Raw genomic sequence first — 19,558 nt, 5'->3', positions numbered from 1 at the left:
GGGGGCTTGTTAGCCGCTCCCAGTATTGTGACTGAGTTCCCAGATATTGGGGCCAAATTGGGTTGCCATTCATTAATAATGCTCACAATAAGATTAAATCATTCTGGAAAATCTCATAAAATCCCCCTAAGTACGCTCCAGTGGCTCTTTCCAATCCCCATCATTCAGCACTTGGGGAGGTTTGGAAGGAGAAGAAAATTGGTTTCTTTGCTTTTAATGCTGCTTTGAAAAGATACTCAGAGTTTGTCATGCGTGACATGTCACATGTTTAATGTGGACTTGCTGGAAGTCAGGGGGTCTTTAGCGTGTGATATTTATGGGGAATATTAAGTGCAGAATGAGGTCCCTCCAGCTGGGGAAAGTTGAAAGAATAGGAGGCCCAGGCCCAGGCTTGTTTGCGGCATCAGAATGACATAGGATTAAGAGTTTGTAAAACAAGGCGAGGGGTTCTCATTGGCCAGTAATAAGTGTAATCCTTGGAGGTAATTTCACGCAATTTGCTTCTGCTCCATGGAAGGGTCAAATGAGAAAAAATTACTTAAAAAAGAGTTCATTAACAGGAAGAATGGTACTGTTTCTCGTATACCATCCAACTGGCAGCCTGGAGGGGGGAAATGAAGCCTTCTTACTAAACAAAAAGCCAAAAATCGACAGAAAAGTGATATTGACCACAAATAAATAAATAAATCCTCCCCTCGGGCTTCTCTTGCACTCCTCAATCCACAACAGCCTGTCCACTCCCGGGAAACTGCTTTCACTTTGAAAGCCTGCGCAAATCTGAGGGGTTGTGACTGTAGGTCTAGAGAAATGCCCCAGAAAGTTCCAACTGGGCCTTAGTAAGCCTGGGGCGGGGGGGGGGGTGGGAATAGTAGTTGGTGGTCACTTCCCATGCCCCAGACCCGGGCTCTGCCTGGGAGAGCCACTCTGGCAAGTCCAGACCTAGCTAAGGTGGTGGCGACCCACAGAACAGACAAAATTAAAGAAGCAGCTGGGACTGGCGACCCCCCCTTGGGCACGCTTTCGGGTTTTAGACAGGCAGGAGCTCAGGAGCTCAGGACCACAGGGTCTCTTGGACTTGCTGAGGGCTCAGCAGACCCCCTCCAGGATTGCCCACCTCCCTCAAGTGGCACAGCGTCCCAAGGACCTTTGACCTCTGCCTGAGTCCGCACCTTCGCAAAGGCTGCTAGGGGACCCAGCTCCCCACCTCCTGCTAACAGGGCGCGCGCGACCGACCTGGCCCCGGAGACGCGCCCGCGCCCCCCGCGGTTGCTAGCGTCTTGGCGGTGCGGCGGTTCTCTACTCCGCCAGCCGTCGTAGTCATGCCGCGCAGCCCCCCTTCCCGCCTGCCCCTCTCCCCAAAGGTCCGGCGCGCTAATTGCTGCAAATTGAAACTAATTAAGCTTCTCTTCCCTTTCCCATCACCCTGGGAGCATTGGCGAGACCCAGCCCCCGCGGGCGAGCTTCCACCGAGCGGTCACCCTAAGGGGCGCGGGCAGGGTCCCGGAGAAGGGGGAGCTACGGTTCCTGCCGCGGGAGGGGTGAGCCCAAGGTGCGAAAGATGCCAAATCTGTTTGGGTCTTCTCGCTAAACCTGAACTGTTTGGATTTTTTTTTAATGTATACATTTCCCAATGTCTACATAAGTGATGTAATGACATTTGTCGAGTTAAGATCTGCCACTGGAATACCCGTAGCTGCCTTTCCATCACTCTTCCCCAGTGTGCGCTCGCTCTCTCTCTCTCTCTCTCTCTCTCTCTCTCTCTCTCTCTCTCTCTCTCTCTCTCCCCTATTCTATTCTTTACTCCCCCCCCCCGCCCTACTAGGGTTCCACCGAGCCCGCCCCCTCAGAAGCCAGCCTCAGCCACTACCTGTCATCTTGGACTGCGCACTTCCTTGCTACGTGGCACTTTCCACGAACAGCTTCCTTTGCCTTCCAACCAAGACTCCGCTTGCTTCAAATTTCTCTTTTCAGCAACACCTACTATACACCCACCTACCATTGAACCCACTCTACAATCTCCCTGCCCCAGGATCCTCTGCTCCAACTGTAACAAAACTGTGATGCTCTTGGAAAGCATCACTGCGGTGTCCTTTGGGGGTCACATTCAAACCAGGGGCCTCGGCCTGGAAGATGCAAGTGTATATAAACTCCGGAGGTGCGATAGCAGCAGAGCTCGCCCTTGGTCTCCTGGGGGTGGGGCCAGGGCTTGTACTATCCATCCCCCTTAGGGTCTCCACAGAGCATTCACACTTCCTTTTGTTAAACATATATTTTTTTTTATTTTGAGCGTGACACTTCTCCACTAGATAGCAAGGAAAAGTGATAACAATTACACATTACACAAAAGTACTGTACCATTGCCTTTATCTTGAAGGTTTCCGAAGCCTCTACAGTTAATAAGTTAAATAAAGGGCTTGAGTACATAAATATTTGTCTAGGAACCCTACCATATCTACAACACAGTAAGAATCTACAGGAGGACAAACTTTTACCATACCACGCTGAGTGCAATTGCGTTATAACATTTCAAATATACAAAGCTCTGTTCTTTTTTTTTTAATAACAATGGTATGTACAGAATCAATAATCACAGTTTGGTGACTTCAACAGTCCATATTCTAGCAGAGTATTTCCCTTTGGTTTGATATAAAAACCTTGGTTGGTGTATGATAAAGAAGAGAACAAGAACGAGACGCCCCTTTCCTTTAAGTGCACTGTTAGCTATCTTACAGATTCGTATTCGCTTCCCTGGCCCTGGTGTCTGTCTAGCCGGGCCGCGCTTAAATCAACTTAGAGCGCCAAAATGCTATTCAAAAGAAAAGCTAAGTGGGGTATCCGGAGGAAGAGAAGGTTGGGCTTTTAATTTTTAAAACTTCAATACTAGGCATATTGGGGAGAAACCCTCCCGCTTGTTTTCAGTAAGATAAAAACGGGAGCGTGGACATTTGAGTTGGAGTGACGTTGGCAGTGGCAGGGGTAGGGACAGGGACAAGGGCAAATGGACAGCCAACGGAAGAGGTGCCACGTCCTTTAGCGCCAAGAGCTGCCTTGTCCGCGTCCAGGGTCCAGGCTGCTGCGAAGGCGGCTGCGCTCTGTCTTTGCCGTCTTGGGAGTGAGCTGGTCCTCTGTTTCCATTTGGTCTTGAGTGGTGCTGAGTGAGGTGACCTTTCGGGGCGCGCCCTAGGGGCGCAAGGGCGGAGGGCAGCCTTTAGCACACCTCCTTCCCCGTGCTGGTGCCCGGGAGGATGTTGAGCTGCGTGAGCTGCGCGGCGTGCTCCTTAGCCTTGAGCCTCAGCGCCGCTATGCTCGATGCGCGTCTGTCTGCCGCAGCGGTGGCGGGATCGGCCAGCGCGCCCGAGGCCACTGCGCCCTCCACTGCGGGTGTGGGCTGTCTCAGGAGCGCAGCCGCGGTCGACGCGCTGGTCAGGGGGGCCATAGTGGAAAAGAGCCTGTGGGGAGAGCAAACAGTGCGGTCATGGCCTCGTGAGCGGAGTGAGGCTCTCAGGACAGTGAGCCCCGCCACCTGTCACCCAGGCGGCGAGGGTGGAGGGCGAGGAGCAGCTGGGAGAGCCCAGCCCCTTCTGGGACTCGGGTTGAAAGTGAAGTGGGCTGGTGGCTTTGCAAGAGGGGAGAACCCACCAGGAAAAGAAAGTTCAAGGGACCAGACACGTCCGGAGGGGACGAATCCAGAGCCAGAGGCGGGCCCCGCAGCCCAAATCACAAGGCCCAAGGGCGTGGATTCTGGGGTTTGAGTTAAGAAAGCTTGTGTTCTGAGGTCAGCTCCTGGAGTGATGCTGTTGGAAGAAGTGCAAGTGGAAAGGCACCAGAGAGACAAACGGGATGGGGGGGGGGACGAAAGAGAAGGGGAAAGCTAATGGTAGAAGGGTCCAGAAAGTAGACTAGAAACTGCCAAGGACCCACGCGTCAGACTTCGCACTCTCTCTGGGCTCCTTCTGAGTGTGAGCCCAGGAAAAGCCTCTCTTAAGTGCTGGCCTTCTGGTTGAGCGCTGGTCGAGCACCCTCCTTCGCGTGGCTAAACTGCCAGTGTCAGAGGGAAGGGGTATTCATTCGAGCGACCGCCTGTTGATTTCTGCTCCACAGGCGGCTCGGACCTTCCCGACTCCCCACGGCCCCCGCACGGAGGCACCCTTTCCCCACCTCCTTCTTTGAGCCCCAGATGCCTCCCCCAGAGAGTTCCCAGGGTCGTGAGCCCCAAGCACAACTCAAGCCAATGCTTTATTCTGAGACCAGTGCCAGAGTCTGCGCCACCGCCTCCGGGTGGCACCGGGATTACTCTCCACGCAGGGATTACTCTTGTACCTTCCCCACAACACCCTTGACCCGCAGCTGAGGCCGGAGCGCCCCATGCCCTCGTCTCCACCTTGGCGGCGTGGCGTGTTTTTCTAACCACCTCCCCAAAAGGCTCCTGCTCCAGCTCCCCACCCCCATCCCGGGAGCGCGATTCGATTCAGAATTTCCTCAATTAGAAATAGCCCACCTGGGCTCCCGGAGCCCCTGCTCCTCCTCTCCTGCCTTCTCTTCACTCGTCGTGCCAACCCCCGCCTCCTCCCAACCTCGAGGAATCTCCGGTGTTTCAGCGGGGGTTCGCCTGGGTTTTACTAAGAGACATTTGTTGTCAGAGGGGGAAAGTAGGAAAGAGATATAGGACTTTTTTGTTTCCAGAAAGAAATGATAATGGGTGACCTGGAAGGGGCAAAACACGCCCTGGTTCCATTAGGTAAACTGAGGCACCCCACTTAACTGCACTTAAACGCACTTGCTAGGTATTTTCGTAGTTTGGTATATTAATTTTCCCTCAAGTCCTACTTTCAATTTTGCCGAGGATAATTTTTTTGTTAAGTAGCTGCGCAGTTGGATGGATCTATTATTTCTTTGTTCTCCCAAAGAGAGATCATTGAAGCTGTATTCAGATTTATTTTCACTGCACTTTCCAACTTAATACTCCCCTCCTTTGTTTCTTTGTCTGTGTGATTATACAGAGTTTTTATTTCATCAGTCAATGTTCCCTTAAAGAAAGGGAGTTATATACAATGAGATGGCTCTTTTATTTCGTTGTCTTGTGCCGCTGTCGGGGTCGGGGTTTGCACATATGGGGGTACTGTTGGCATCCGGACATAAGTGATAAGAACGTAAGAGTCTGGGAAAGAAGAAATAGTTCTGTGCACTTGAAGGGCCTTCTGGCTCCTGGGCTCCTATAGGGGACCCCAAGTGTGTCTGTCCATCTCGCTGCCAAGCTCTGTGGCTTGCAGAAGGACTTTCGCAAGACTTTTAAAGCCCTCGGAGTACTGTAGCCTCCTATACCTGTTCACTCAAGCCGCCCTGGCGGAGGGATACCTTCAAGTCGTACTTTTTGTACACTTTCATGGACACTTCTGGTTGTCAGGGTTGCTACTGTCAATTGTCCTTTCCTACTTACACCTAACTCATTGTCCTCGAGACCTACTTTTTCTTTTAAGTAAAACTTAGAGACTGTTTTGTTAGATTTAAAGTCACTGAGGTTGAGCTGTGTGTAGCCCCTTCCTGCCTCTTCTCTGATCTCAACATCTGCTTGTGTGGGAAACAGACAGATTGACAGACGGACAAACAGAGCCTCTTAAGGCTGTAGTTACCTGCCAAATGCTGGGCTGATGAAGGCCGGGTGCCGGAACACGGCTGCTCCCAGGAAAGTGCTCAGGCCCAGCGGCGCCCCGCTGGGCGGCAGGCTAGCAGAGCCCGGGGGCGGAGGTAGGCTCGGGAAGGCAGCTGCAGCCGCTGCAGCGGCGGCGGTCCAGGCCGAGTCAAGCGCTGGGTGATGCGGGGGAAAGGGGCTGGCGTCCAGGTAGGGGCTGAGAGGGTGGGTAGCCGAGAGTGGCCCGGGAAAGGGCAGCCCCGGGGGGTGGGTCTGCGCGCCAGCCTTCTCCCGCTTGCGCCACTTGGCCCTGCGGTTCTGGAACCACACCTGCAAAATGCAGAGAGAGGCCAGGTTGGCTTGGCTCTAATTTAGAGCCTTCTCTCCCACTTTCCAATGTTCCTAAACCCACCCTAGCCTTCTGTAGCCTCTGTGTGAAAAGGTGCCCAGATTTTAATTCAGCAGGAACCACTGAACAAGCAAAACCTTAAATGTGGTTGGTGTCTAACCCAGGTTTCCAAGACTCAGGAAAGTTAAAATATGGGGTCACCTAGGTTGCCAGGTCTGGACCGACCCTTCGTTACTGCAAGACTTCCCTTTAGGTCACTTAAGTCTATCTAGGCCTCAGTTTTCTAATCTGTAAAATGGGGCGAATAAAACTATTCTTACAAGACTCTAGTGAGGATGAGTGTAAGGCAACAAATGAACATGCACAATGCTGAATGTTGAGAACGGGCAGGCATCAGGCCATGAACCACGAGTCTGTTCTGCATACTCCAGATGTTCACATATTTTAGGTCTACCGGAACCTGAGCAATATCTGCTCTCTCTTAAAAAGCAAAGTAAGGAGGCCGTTTATTTATTCTGTGTAAAAATAAAATAGCTACTGAGCACATAGGTGCACTGTGCTGGGGTCTGGGGTTTGGATAGGATTGAGATTAAGGAGAGACCTGTTTCAGAAAGTGAAACTTGAAACATAGGTGCACATTGTAGAGGGCTGGTTCTCCATGAAACCTAAAAACCGGGTCCAAAGTAGGCTCTCTACAGGGACTTTGTAAGGCCACTGTGCGTACATATCACTGACTACTATGAGGAATAAGGCAGGATCACCTGAGCACAGGAAACCAGAGGGCAGGGTTTGCCCCACTTCAGAGCAAATAGCCCCCCCCCGGGGGGGGAGTGTGCTTTCACTTGGTTCTTTAAATAAGATAGTTCCGGCTCGGCTTGGGGGAGGTTTCCAGCCGAAGGTATTTTCCTAATTGTTAATAAGAAGCACTTTGAACAGAGACCTTTACCTGAAACGTGGCAGCCACCACCGTCTAAAAATATCACCCAAGAGCATGAAATCATTTCTATGTGACCTGCTCATCACTCCTACAGCTCAGAAGCTGTTCCTTCTCCCCAGAAGGCATCAATATTTTTAGGGCTGAGTTTGTGACTGCACATGAGTCTAAAAATTAAGAATGAACACTAGGGTTACACAGAATTATATTAAAATATAATGTGAGCTGCCACGGAGAAACATTTTTTTAATTTAAAAACATCTTCTGAATTTCTAAACTGGCTGGGAATGAGTTGTACTAGCAGCTAAACTTGGTTGGACTTCTATCTATACAGTCATCCTGGGCAAGAAAAAATATCAAGAATCCAAACTGGTTGTTTACTTAAGGATTTTGGGAAGGGGACTCATCCATTCGCCAGCCTTCCAATAACCCATGTGCGCATTATAGAAACGGTCTAGCTTGGAGACCCAAGGCTTAAAAAAGTTAGACTGTAGTTAGATTAGCCTGGGCGGGTAGCTTTCTCACATCCAATCTGTCTAGACAAGAATATCCACTATTTCTCCATCAGTGGGAAAGGAATAAAGAAAGGGAAGTGGGAGCAGTGGAGGCAGGCAGAAGGGCCTTAAATAACGTGGAATCCTTTCTAAAGAGAGATCCTCTGTCTCTTGGGCTCTCTGGCTCAACTGCAATTATCAAGATGTCCCCTGCAATTCCTCATTATTGAATTAATACCTCTGAGGACCCCAAAGGTAAACGAAAGGACTCTGATAATTCATATTCACTTAATTACGTCTTCTCCAGTGAATAGTGCGGAGAGGAGAAGGGGAGGGGGCGCTCTCCTTCTTTTAAAAAGTTATTTAACTTTCCCACGACTTGTTCCCCTGAGCTGAAAATGTGGAGTTGCTGTCACATCTCTGTTTGACAATGGAGAAATGTGTCAACAGAAAGGAGGGAACAAGCCTCATCATTAGCCCTCTAATGCAAGAAGCTGTTGTGTATTAAATGAGCCATATGGAATTTATTGTGCTTTATCAGCGCTTGATTTTGACTGTAAAGTGATTCACTCAGCTCCTAACCCGAGGACATCTGTTTTCTGTTGGCCATCGGGGCTGCCCAGTGTTGATTGTCTCTTTGGTTATGAGGCCTGGGTTCGGAAATGCACTCTGGTATGGGGCTGCAAACACCTTTAATAGCATTGCACTCACTCCCTATTAGATCAATGTGGGCTCATTGCTATAAAAAATGGGAAATCAAATAGCATTAGCCAGCTCCTTGTGCAGGGCGGAGGGGAAATCAAACAGCATTTTGCCTTCAAATGGCCCTGTTTGTTCTAGCACTAAGTGGGCTTTTATGAAGCCCGATTGGAGACTTAATCGCAGCCAAATACCTGCTTGGAGCTGAGCGGATTTGTCTAACAACCAAATCCATGCTCCATCCTATTATTTCAATCAGGAGAAGTCGGCTGGTGGATTGTTTTCTATAGGGGCCTTGGGTACCAGGTTGGGGTAGGAGGCTGCTGAGTTGCAGTCTCAGGGACTAGAAAAGCCCTGTTTGATCCTGAACTACTTTAAGCTCCCAGACCCAGAAATCTTCCCTCCTTCTTCCTAGTTTGTAGCTTGCTTTTGAAATATCTTTTCATGTGTGAGTGCTTGGGTCAACTTTTCAGATTTGGATTCAGTTCTTTTTATTCGAGGGGCAGCCCTCCACCCCCACCCCATCCACCTTAGTCCTCCTTTCCCCTTCTTGGAGCTCACCTGGACTCGGGCCTCAGTCAGGTCCAGCCTCATGGCCAGCTCCTCCCTATAAGAAAGCAACATTCAGGCAAGTCAGTTAGGCCCCAGTAGCCCTCTCTCAGCCACCTTCCCCCTTGTGACAGCTTCTTCCAGTCCACACCCCAAGTACATGGATGTGACTGATCTTCGCCTCTAGCATGCCTACTATTTGAAAACAGAAAGAAAAAAACCCAGCACTGTGACAGATTGAAAATATCATACATTATATCATATAATGTGATGGGGAGGTGAATTCTTGAGGCCATAAGTCTTAAAAGTTAGACAAATGAGTTTTGTCTCAATCTCTCTTAGGGTTGAGTAGGGTAGGAAACACACACACACACACACACACACACACACACACACACACACACGCATATGCACACACAGGCACAGTGCTTATTGCCCTGTTTTATCCAAGTACTAAATAGAGGAAGAGCTCAGCAGTGACTACAATTTTTGTTTTGCTTTCTTAAAATCAATCTCTCTCTCTCTCTCTCTCTCTCTCTCTCTCTCTCTCTCTCTCTCTCTCTCTCTCTCATCCTCTCTCTCTCCCTCCCTCCCTCCCTCCCTCCCTTTTTACCCCTCTTTGCAGCTCTCTGCCTTTCCTCCATCCCCCCTCCCCCTCTGCCCTCCCTTACCCCCTTAGGTCACACTCCCCATTACCCTCTGGAGATATGTTAAGCTTGTTAAGAGTTCAGTGGGGTAATTTTTCGATTAAACAAAATTCTGCGCACCTCCTGACTCCAGTGCCCACTACAAACCCTGCCCATCTCAGGGGAAGTCAATTTAGCTGAAACCCTACCCCGTTATTGCAGTTATTACTGCGACAATTAAGGCAAATAGGAAACCATTAAGATGCTGTAAAACGGCTTACGACCTGTTTACCGAAAATCTGAGCGCGCCGAGAATAATTGGCTCTCTGCTCCCCGATATGAAAGAGCGGGACTGCTTAAGCCTGGGGTCTGGGTCTGTGCTGCCCGCTGGACTGGGTCGTCACCTGAAACTTCTTCAGCACCGAGAAAGGAACCAGTTTACTAAGCATCTTCCTTTGAACACTCTTCCTGCCCCCTCCCCTTTGCAGAGCACCAGCAAATCTAAAACTCTAGTCTGGCTGGGCCACAGTCCCGGAGCTAGGCCTGCTGAGCTAGAAAGAAATGGGGGTGGGGCGGTAAAGAGGAGTTGCCCAGGTTTTGTACTTTGGTTTCCCCCACAAGCTAAAAAGGACGGACTTGGATGCTAAGCGGCACTGTCTCCTTTCCTTCTTTTTAAGTACACATGCCTGATAAAAGGAGAAATAAAATAAGAGAAAATCCGATGGTCCCGTTAGCTACTTGATAGCACATGCTGACTTTGAGTTTTATTTCCGTCTTCAAAGACTGAGTGACCCGGAGGAAGACCAAGTTTCAGTGCCCTACCCTGCATTAATTTTACTTTTTGGTTGCTTCTGGCTACAAGAGTTTGGCAACTGCCAGACTAACTATGTTTTGGAGTTGGCTCGGGCCTTGAGTCCTAAGCAGAGATTTCTCTGGTTCAAAAGGACAGGCAGCTTTACCCCTCGAAAACGCACATTGAAAAGCTGCACACGTCTCCCGCGAAGGAGCTGCCCGGCTTGAGCGTGCGAGCCAGGCGCTCACAGGTCCCATTCTCTGTTCTCACTGGGAGGCCGGTCCCTTTCCTTCTTCTCCATTTGCCCCTAACCGTGGCTCCTAGTTCTTAGCCAAAATCTTGGCCTATGGGCGGGAAAGGTTCCAAGCCTGCTCGTAGCCCTAGGTCGGCTGAATAAGCAAGGGTTTCGAAGCTCGCTATCCACCGGTCCAAGTTTCTCAGATTGAGAAGTGCAGAGCAGTGTACATTAGTGCAAGAGACAAAATCTTGCCCCCGCCCTACCTCAGCTGTTTGATTTACTGGCTACCACGTTTCTAGAAATCATGGTCCACCCCATCAACCCGTTTACAGTAAAGTCATGCTAGGTGTAGTGGGCATGAGGGTGGGGACAGAGACACGGAGGAAGATTCTGGCTGATGCCTTTCTGGTGTACAGACAGACACCAAACAACTGCTTAGTTCCGACTTCTTTGGTTATTTCAGGAGTCCCCAAGTGACAAAAACTCGGATCTTTTTAAAGGTCTTCTCTGAAGGCAAGGGCTCCAGTTTTCCTGAGAACAGCGTAACTGATACCCATTAGACTTTTGGGCCACCGGGCGGGGGTGGACAGTGCACATAGTACATGGGTCAAAAATAGCGCCTGCTCTCCGGCAGTGTTTCCTGTGCCTGGCCAGGACCTGGCCGGAGCATCAGCACTGGGAACAGTCCCGTGTGTGAGAGCCCAATGTGGTTGCTTTGGTGCTCTTTGGAGGCTATTTGGCTCTAAAACTTGTCATTTGGAAACATTAAAGTTTCGAAACAGACAGAAAGAAACCACACCAACAGAAATTTAAAGCCCAAGTATACGTGTGTGTGTGTGTGTGTGTGTGTGTGTGTGTGTGTGTGTGTGTGTGTGTGTATTGGGGAGTCACATTTGGCCAGGCGTCCCCTGGGCAGCTCCCGGGAGCAAAGAGAGGTTCCCCGACTCTGGGGACCCCCCTCTATTCCACCCTCCTGGGCCCTTCGGCCCCAGCAACATACCTGGTGAAGACGTCAGGGTAGTGTGTCTTCTGGAAAGCCCGCTCCAGTTCCTCCAGCTGGTAACTGGTGAACGTGGTGCGGTAACGCCTCTGTTTGCGCTTCAGGAGCCCCTCCTCGGAGTCGCTGCCGGCGGACAGGCACACGCTGTCCTCACCATCCTTGCCCTCGGCGTCCTCCGGGTGCAGCAACAGCTCTTCCTTGGGCGACAGCTCCCCGCCCTCGGTGGCCACGGCGGCGGCGGCAGCGGCGGCGGCGGCGGCGGCGGCCACCGTGCCAGTGGTGGCCACAGAGCAGCGCCGGGGCTCCTTGAGTAGCGCGCGGGCATCGTCTTCCAGCAGCTCCTCCTCGTCGTCCTCCAGCAGCTCCTCTTCCTCATCTTCATCTTCCTCATCCTCCAACAGCTCCTCCTCGTCCTCCTCGGTGCCCGTGCCACCACCCGCCGCCGGGGCACTGCCGGGTCCGCTGGCCGCGCTGAGGCGCTCCTCTGGGTGCGCGACGCCCCCCGGACCACCCAGCTCGTCCAGGGCGGGCGGCGGTGGCACGAAGGGCGCCCCGTTCTCGCGGTACGACTTGCTGCGGCTGATGCTCACCTGCGGTGCCTGGCTAATTTTGAGCGTGTCCCAGGCAGCGGCGGCGGCGGCGGCCACGGCCCCCGCGCTGTCCTGACGCTCCCCTGGCCGTGCTGCTGGCGGTGGCGGTGGAGGAACCTCTCCACGGGGACCTGCGGTGCCAGTGGCCGTGGCTGCCGCCGCCGCCGCCGCGGCCGCCGCCGCTGCCGCCGCTGCTGCGCCCTGGAGGAGGCGGCCCCCGCCCGGGCCGTACAGGCGCCGCAGCTTGGGTGGCAGGTGCAGCTCAGCCTCGAACGGGGCGCTGCTGCCCTTGGGGGAGCCTGCGGGCAAGGAAAAGTGGTCAGCGCGCTAGCCCGACCGTTTGTTCCCCTGCCTTGCAGCTGTTGGCAGCCGGCTGCTTTGCCGCCTCCGTGCCCCCTATCCTCGGATTCAGCTCCCCTTGCACACTTTTCACGACTCCCTTTTTTTTTCTTTTCTCTTCTCATGAGCCCGGGTCCCACTTTTTACCTTCGTCCCTTCTTTTCTTTCTCATTCTGCTCTTTATTTTCTGTTTTCTTTTTCATACTATTCCTTTCGGCCCCCCTTGTTTTTCTTTCTTTCCCTTTCTACTTTCTCTCCACTCCTTTCCTCATCTTTTCCGCCTTTACTTGCCTTTCTGTTTTTGTTTCTTCACGATTCCACTTTCCCTCTATCTTATTTCATTCCTTTTTCTTTTATTCTCCTCTCAATTTTAGGGTGGGACAAATTAAAAAAAATCGAACAACTTAAAAAAATCACCACTATTCTGAAAACTTCGTGTGAGACCTCTGCCAGCTGTTCTGTTATACGGGCCCCAGGGTAGCAAGAGGGGCGCTGCCCCGCGGGCGACCCCTGCGGGGCGAAGCGGCCTGGGTCTCAGGGCCTTGAACACCCGCCATGTCCCAACAGCCCACAGCGGCAGGAGGCAGGGTTTCCTAGCCCAAAATGGAAAAGAAAAAAAAATTCTGGAGAAAATTTGGTAAGAAATGTTTGGAGCGGGGACAGGGGTAGGGTTCAACAGGCACAGGCCGCTCCTTCCCTTGGAGGAAGCGCCTGGCACAGGTGCCCTTGCAGGCTAAAAAAAGAAAAGGGAAAAAGTCAGTTTTATTTTAGAAAGGCTCATTCTCAGCCTTTTGCTCTGATCTCCCAAACGGTGTTGAGGCTGGATCACTGGCTTCGGGGTTTAAAAGACACCAACACTTCTTTGCTCGCAAGCTTCTGCAACCAGCTCGAGGGGGAACTTGAGGATTAGTTCGGAGGACCAAATGACACGTGTTTTTGATTTTTTAATTTCAGAAAATAAAACACTTTAGACATCTGACTCTTAAAAAATAACACAGTAGAGAAAAGTAGCGCCCAGAAGCTATACATTTCATGCATTTCAAATACAGGAAGTTGCTGTTTGGAGAACCCTAGGGTAACGTTTTCTGCAACATTTGCACTTAAAAGGTCACCAATAATGTACAATTAAAAACTAAAAAGAAACGCAAAACACTGCGTAGAAAGAAATCTTCCAAAGGCAATAGGCCAAAGTTCACCTTGCCTGAAGACACCACCACCGTTCCTTAGCTTTTGGGCTTCTTGTCTCCCTGAAGTTGCTGTTGTTTTGGCGCTATTCGGGGCACACCCAAGGCCACCAAAAGAGACTTTTAATCGCATCTAAGTATCTAAGAGTCCCACCCCTCAAGTGAAGCTGGGCCTCTGCTTTTTCTGGAAGGAGAGTAGAAACGGTCCCTCTAAGGCCCCAGGCCCTAGAGTTCTCCCTTCTCTTTCCCGTGTCTCCAACTTGACAAGTCCCAGGCCCCTGGCCCCCAGTTTCAAACACTCAAACCAATGCCCAATGTCCCTTTGCAGGTGCCTGTCCGGCACAACCTTACCTTGCATGGCTTTTTCTTGGTCAGTACGGCTGGCCAGCGGGGCAGGCAAGCTCTGCGCGGCTCCCAGAAGCCTCATTTTGCACGGGCTTCTCCGGCCCAGGATGCTGTCGATGCAGTAGGAGGAGAGCAAAGTTGGCGATTTACTCTTGCACTCGGGCCTCTCAGAGCAGCCCTCTTCCTGGTACTGATTGCTCATGGTTGGAGCTTTTTCCTTGGGCTCAGAGTGGACCTCTGCCTGCCTCTCCTGGCCGGTAGGGTGAAAGAGTGTGTGTTGGGGATGGGTTAGATTGCTGATTATAACAGGTATTACTGCGATCTTTGTTCCTTTCTGCCCCCCTCGGATGCGGGCTCCCACTCTGACCTCAGCCGGAGCTCGTCCTCTCCGCGCTCAGGACAAGCGGTAACAAGTGTAGTGAGCCGCGGGCGCGGAGCTCTGGTGTCTCTCTGCTCCACGTGCTGAGAGGCGCTCTCTGATTGGCTCTCGACAGAGGCCGGGCTGCGTAGGCCTGCCGGCAAAGCGCAAAGCGCGAACTGGATTCTGGAGGGGGCCAGCGAGCGTGGGGGCAGGGGACTAGCAGCTGGCATGCACCAGAGCCAAATTTCCTTTTCTTTCTTTCTTTCTCTTTCTCTCCTTTTAAACGAACAACTTTCAAACTTTGCTATCGTTTTCTTGTCGCTCCTTCTTGTCCTTAGAGTTACTCTTAGCGTGTAGCTCATTTGGGTGCTAGGCTTGTGGATGCCACTTGGACTTCGGGCGCCCCTTCCACCATCCAGAGAACCTAGTTCCCTGGAGCAAAGCTGTAAGACTCAAGTTGAGATCGACCTGGCGCTTCTCAATGCCGACTTTGTCCTCCTAATACAGCGTCTTGACCTCAGTGCTGTTCAGTCGCCATCCTCTCTTAGGACCAATGGATCTCCGACGTGCCAGGGGAACCATCTGCTGCTGTCTGAGAGTTTGGTTTTCTCTTGTGGCTCAGACCCTAGAGATATTTGTCTTCACCCAGAACCTATCTGTTGCTCTCTTGTTAATATCAGCTCCCAGCACTCTCTGTCTCCGGTGTTAACTCTGGAACGGGGAAAAAGGCCCTTAAACACAGAGCTCTGCTAAAGGCACAGTGTTTTCCCTCGAGTATCTAGAGAGGTGAAAGGGACTGACGAGAGTCCAAACCACCCAACGGGGAGACAAAACTGGGAGAGTAACTTTTCTCTTCTGACACTTCTCTTTCTTTTCCTACTTTCCCAACTTATCTTGGTTAGGCCTTCACCACCTGGCAGCGCCTGAGGTGTGAAATCCCTGCACTGCAGAAGTGTGCTTGATGGTTTCCTAAGACAGAAGGGACTGATCCTTACCTTGAACAGAGTCGAAATGTCTAACATTTTGAATCCTGTGACCTGGCCCCCATTAGCAAAAGTGGTGGGGGAGAGCCACAAGGAGAGCCAGTTTCTTCTCAAGCAGTTCCCAGTATTGGACCCGCGGGGAATCTATACCTAACCTTGAGGGAAGTTGGGTCGATCCCGGAGAGGAGCCAGCATGGACACGACACCCTTAGATGTAGGTTCCAAGAGGCAGCTAGGGCCTTGACATTGGCGGGGTGGGGGTGAGGGGAAGGGGAATCCATGCCAGGTTTTTTCCTCTCTCAGCCCCTTCAATGTGTCAAAGAGAAAACGTTTTACAAAGGATTATACTTGAATCACTTACAGTCAGTATTTAAAAATACAAGGATACCTAACTGGGATATTTTTCCCTAGCCATAAACATCTGCATAACTCTTGGATGTTAGTGGTGAGTGGCAGATAGATCTGGCTAGTTTGGCAGGCATCCACAACACAACTTGAGGGGGTACAGAGTTGGGAACAGGCATTAATACTAACAATACTAACACCACACTACTAGTAGTAGTAGTAAAAACGGAGCAAAAAGGATTTGTCTCTGACCCTCCATGCCATGGTCTCTTCGGTGTTTTCTGTGAGCTTCTCAACACATTTTTCCTACGGTCAAATGGTGGAGGAAGAACAGAGGAAGAGGCTGCCAGTTACCCTGACACTTGATTTTCTTTTATGCCCTTTCTCAGATTCCAGGGTACCTGTCTTTCTTGGGTTCTGTTTGCATCCTCACCTTTTGATGTTTGAATATGGTCTCATCTTACTTTAAGCTAACATTATGTTCACTGCTCCTGTTCCTCTCCCTTGTCCTTCTTCACCCTGGCGTCTCAGAGCAGCCCAGAGATCTAAAGACTTTGGGGTTTTCCTCGGGCTTCCAGGCAAAGACCCTCGCGGGTGATGTCTTGGGGATACAGAGACACTTTTCCCTTCCCGGCAGGGAAATCTGCAAGACCCGGCTGCCCGGTGGCTCTGTGACTTCAGAGTGGGCTCCGCACACGCAGGGAGTGGGGTGAAAATGAATCCAAAAAAGATCGTGTCAAATTAAAAGGGTCACAAATGCGCATATCATGTCTGAAAGCCCAAAGGGGTTTCAGACTCTCCGTGGAAGACTTCTTAGTCTCCATCCCCCTCCTCCCCCCTCTGCAGCTGTTCTTCTTTTAAAAGAAGTCGGACTTTCTGATGGGGGTGTATTCTAATTTTAATCACCCACGGTAAAGGGGGAGGTTAACATAGCATTTCTGATTCTGACTTAATGATCCCTGGAATTAAATCTAATTCTATTAATGGAATATAAAGAGGGGTTTTTTTAAAGACCTGTGTGAAAACTCTAGTCTTCTTTGTTCTGTTCTGTTATTTTATTTTTAATATTTTCTAATCAGCCTTCCCAAATGAAGGAGGTGCATCTATTCAACTTAGAGAGGAGGGCCTGAATTAATTTTCTCTACACATAGCAACCTTAAGATTTGTTACAATTCAAACCCCAACTTCAGAATCTACAACTGAGTCCATTCCCCACAGATTAATTAGGAAAAAATTACAGAGAACTTTTCTAAGGCGCTGGACGGGGTGACAAACCCTAATAGTGTCTCCACAGAATCTAGTTAGAGTGTGGGCTTAAGGTATGCTATCCCATATGTCATTTTTAGAAAGTGAAAGGATGCTTCTAGTGTCTAGGAAGAACTTAGGCCATGTGCCGAGCACACAGTTTAAAGAATTTGACTATAGGACTATACATATCAAAGGACATAGAGTTTAGTCCAACTTAATATTCACTCTGCCAGCAAAATGATACCTCACTTTTTTTCTTTCCATCTCACTTTTACACTTTCTTTATCGACTAATAAAAAGTAATTTTAGTTTAGTGATAACTTAAGGAAATTTTCGTGTGCTGCTGGTAACAACTGGCTCTTAAACTCTGAGGTCTGAAACGGCTGGTTTGCTTTTTCTGGGCTGCTTGAAAACCAATGTTTTCTGGTTCATCTGTTTTTAAATCCAGTCACTAAAATAAAAGTGACAAGGACGGCTGAAAGTGAGGGTCATACATGCCCAAATCTGCTGTTTATGAGGGAAAACTGGGGCTTGTTCTCACCACTGGAAATAAGATTTACCTGGAGGAGGCAAATGGAAGAAACCCCTTTCTTCCTATGGTAAGAAAGCTAATTCTACAGTGTAGCTTCAAAATTATATTTGCAAGAAATACATGATAAGGGGGTGGCAGCTAGATGTCTGTATCCGGAGGGGGGTGTTTGGAGGAGAATTTAACCTCACAGACTTTCCATTTGAGATGTTTTAATTTATTGTGCAGTATACACATAGATAAATAAAGCTATAATGGGCTTCCAGTAGCACCGGATGGCTCAGGTCCCCTTAAATTATGCTCAACCTCTTCAAAACATATATTTAAACAATAGAAATAAACTTCATTGGAGACTGTCGACCAATTTGGAAGCCATTGGAAGGGAAGACAATAAGTCCTGATTGCACGCAAGGATTCTCTGTGATGTGGTATCCTTTGCCAAGTCATTTCGCTGCTTTATTTATTTAATTTCTTCCTCCTCTTCGTCTTCTTTTTTTTTTTAAACAAACTTTCATTCATTTATGGTCTTCCGCAACCTGCTAATTTAACACTGGAGCGCGTTATTGCAGTGTTAGGAGGAGAGAAAGAGGGAGAGAAAACAACAATACTGCAATGATCCAAATGATACAGTAGAATTATAGCAATTATAGTTCTACTTGTGGAAGAAAACCTTGCTGAGATCAAGCAAACAAACTGAAGCCTTGTGAGGATAACAAGCCTCGCGATTGACAGCCGGTGCTGGGAAGAGTCGGAGGGCACAAACAGAAATATTTGCCTCCCTAGCCCCCCTTAACTCCAACCAGTAAAGGTTAACCTTCTCAAACGCTGCTTTTAGTCTTATCCACTTCAGGCTTATGACATTTTATGCACTAATCGAGATTTCTCCTCCTGGAAGTCTGGTAATAGGAGGAAATGTGACATAATCCGCTTGCCTAGAACTTGCCCTCACCGTCTCTGCCCCCCAGTTTACCCTTCACTTCCTACCCTTGCCTCATTTCTCCCCAGGCTGCTGAGATCCGTCTGCAGACCGGGTTTGTTGACGTGCTTTCAAAGAAGCGGTCCCGGAGAAGTCCAAAGGTACTGGTAACTTGGATTTCCTAGGGTAACTTGGATTTCCTAGGAAGACTCCATCGCGTTTGCTCCCCCCTTGCCTGTGTCCTCTGCCTAAGCCGTGGCTTTCTCCTATTAGGGCTCAGCAGGGAGAGGGTTCCCCCCCCCCCCTTCTGTTTTGGAAGTATCGTATTGGATCTCGGCCGAGCCCTCAAGGTATGGACATGTGGGTGTGATTACTGTTAGGATAACTCCTATTTGTAAACTTTGCCAGTCTCTGTTACCGGTGTTACCCAGCAGCAGGAGAGGGGGTGGAGGAGTGAGAACTTGAGAGAAAACTGACAACCCTCCCCCTCATACAGCCCCCTCCACCCAGGCAGGCGGCCACCGAGTCTTTTTTCCTCCAGGTTTGCTCCAAATACAGATCTGGGCAAGGAGGTCGCTGCTTCAAGTCTGTGCTCAGAGTGCAGGGCGTGCTTCCCCTCCCACCGGTGAGAAGCAAATAGCTGGGTTCTGGGCTCCTCACCCGAGTCCCTTGGCAGGAGGTTCCCATCTGCTGCTGCTCTTCCCCCCACCCAGGTTTCCAAATCCCAGAGGGAAGCTTCTCAGCCCCTTAATCGCCGCCATCTGCTTTCTACTCCCCATCACCAACTGGACCTGAAGACCCCGAGTGTGCATCCAGGGTGGAGGGGTCTCCATGCAGCTTTTCCTCGGGACGGTGGGGGTGGGGGCAGGAGGGCATTGGGATGGAGCTGCAAAAGACTCAACTCAAGCGTCTTTCCGGAGGCCTGAGGGACCCCCAGATGTCTGGGTCCTGCCAGTCTTCACCCCTCACCCCACCGGCAAGCAGCACCCTTGTCAGGCTCGGCTTAGAGCCACAGCCAGAGTGCGCCCCCTAGCGGGGGCTCCGGGTGGGCCGAGCCTTCCAGGTTCAGCCTCTAGGAACTGAAGTTGGCAGATCCAAGCGATCCTGCAGGCATGAATGGGAGAAAGAAAACAAAAGCCTTGCAAACATTTCCAAGCGTTCAATAAAAGACCCATCTGTACCTTTCGTCTTCAGTGCATTCGTGGTTAATGCCCTCCTTCCCCCCTCCCCCGTGAGTGCGAGAGGGGAGATAATTGCTGGATGGAATCTTGCTGGCCTACCTCAGGAAACAGTGAACCTAGAAGAAAATAATTGGGGGCGGGGCCAAGGCAAGCTTGCAGAGATGCAACACTAAGCAAAAACTCGAATCTGCTATCTTTAGGGTTTTCGTTGGGGCCTGGTGGTTTG

General features: G+C 50.4%; 1 protein-coding gene and 1 long non-coding RNA gene across 3 annotated transcripts; one reads left to right on the top strand and one right to left on the bottom strand.

The window, feature by feature from the left end:
* Nucleotides 1–2,254: 2,254 nt before the first annotated feature.
* Nucleotides 2,255–14,167, bottom strand: Arx (aristaless related homeobox). Its single transcript, NM_001100174.1, has 5 exons — nucleotides 13,776–14,167; nucleotides 11,312–12,200; nucleotides 8,667–8,712; nucleotides 5,631–5,959; nucleotides 2,255–3,449 (listed from the first exon to the last, which is right to left on the bottom strand). Exons 1-5 carry the CDS (start codon nucleotides 13,969–13,971, stop codon nucleotides 3,209–3,211), a joined length of 1,701 nt encoding a protein of 566 aa, NP_001093644.1. The 5' UTR covers nucleotides 13,972–14,167; the 3' UTR covers nucleotides 2,255–3,208.
* A 3,536-nt stretch (nucleotides 14,168–17,703) lies between these two features.
* On the top strand, nucleotides 17,704–19,320 carry LOC120099281 (uncharacterized). Of its 2 annotated transcripts, XR_005498351.2 has the most exons (4): nucleotides 17,704–18,312; nucleotides 18,425–18,501; nucleotides 18,693–18,776; nucleotides 18,865–19,320. It is a non-coding gene; the product is annotated as an uncharacterized LOC120099281 (long non-coding RNA). The 2 variants fall into 2 exon arrangements; XR_005498349.2 differs by having other exon boundaries at nucleotides 18,693–19,320.
* The last annotated feature ends 238 nt before the right edge of the window (nucleotides 19,321–19,558 follow it).

The sequence above is a fragment of the Rattus norvegicus genome, chromosome X (genome assembly GCF_036323735.1).
Source record: "Rattus norvegicus strain BN/NHsdMcwi chromosome X, GRCr8, whole genome shotgun sequence".
NCBI lineage: Eukaryota > Metazoa > Chordata > Mammalia > Rodentia > Muridae > Rattus > Rattus norvegicus.
The sequence above is the reverse complement of the archived record's forward strand: the minus strand, read 5'-3'. Positions and strand labels throughout refer to the sequence as shown.

Excerpts from the sequence above, each read along its gene's own strand:
- Arx (NM_001100174.1), bottom strand. The coding sequence starts at position 13,971 with ATGAGCAATCAGTACCAGGAAGAGGGCTGCTCTGAGAGGCCCGAGTGC. Across the intron at positions 8,713-11,311 it reads TACCCTGACGTCTTCACCAG|GGAGGAGCTGGCCATGAGGC; the intron begins GTATGTTGCTGG and ends GCTTTCTTATAG. Across the intron at positions 3,450-5,630 it reads ATCAGCCCAGCATTTGGCAG|GCTCTTTTCCACTATGGCCC; the intron begins GTAACTACAGCC and ends CTCTCCCCACAG.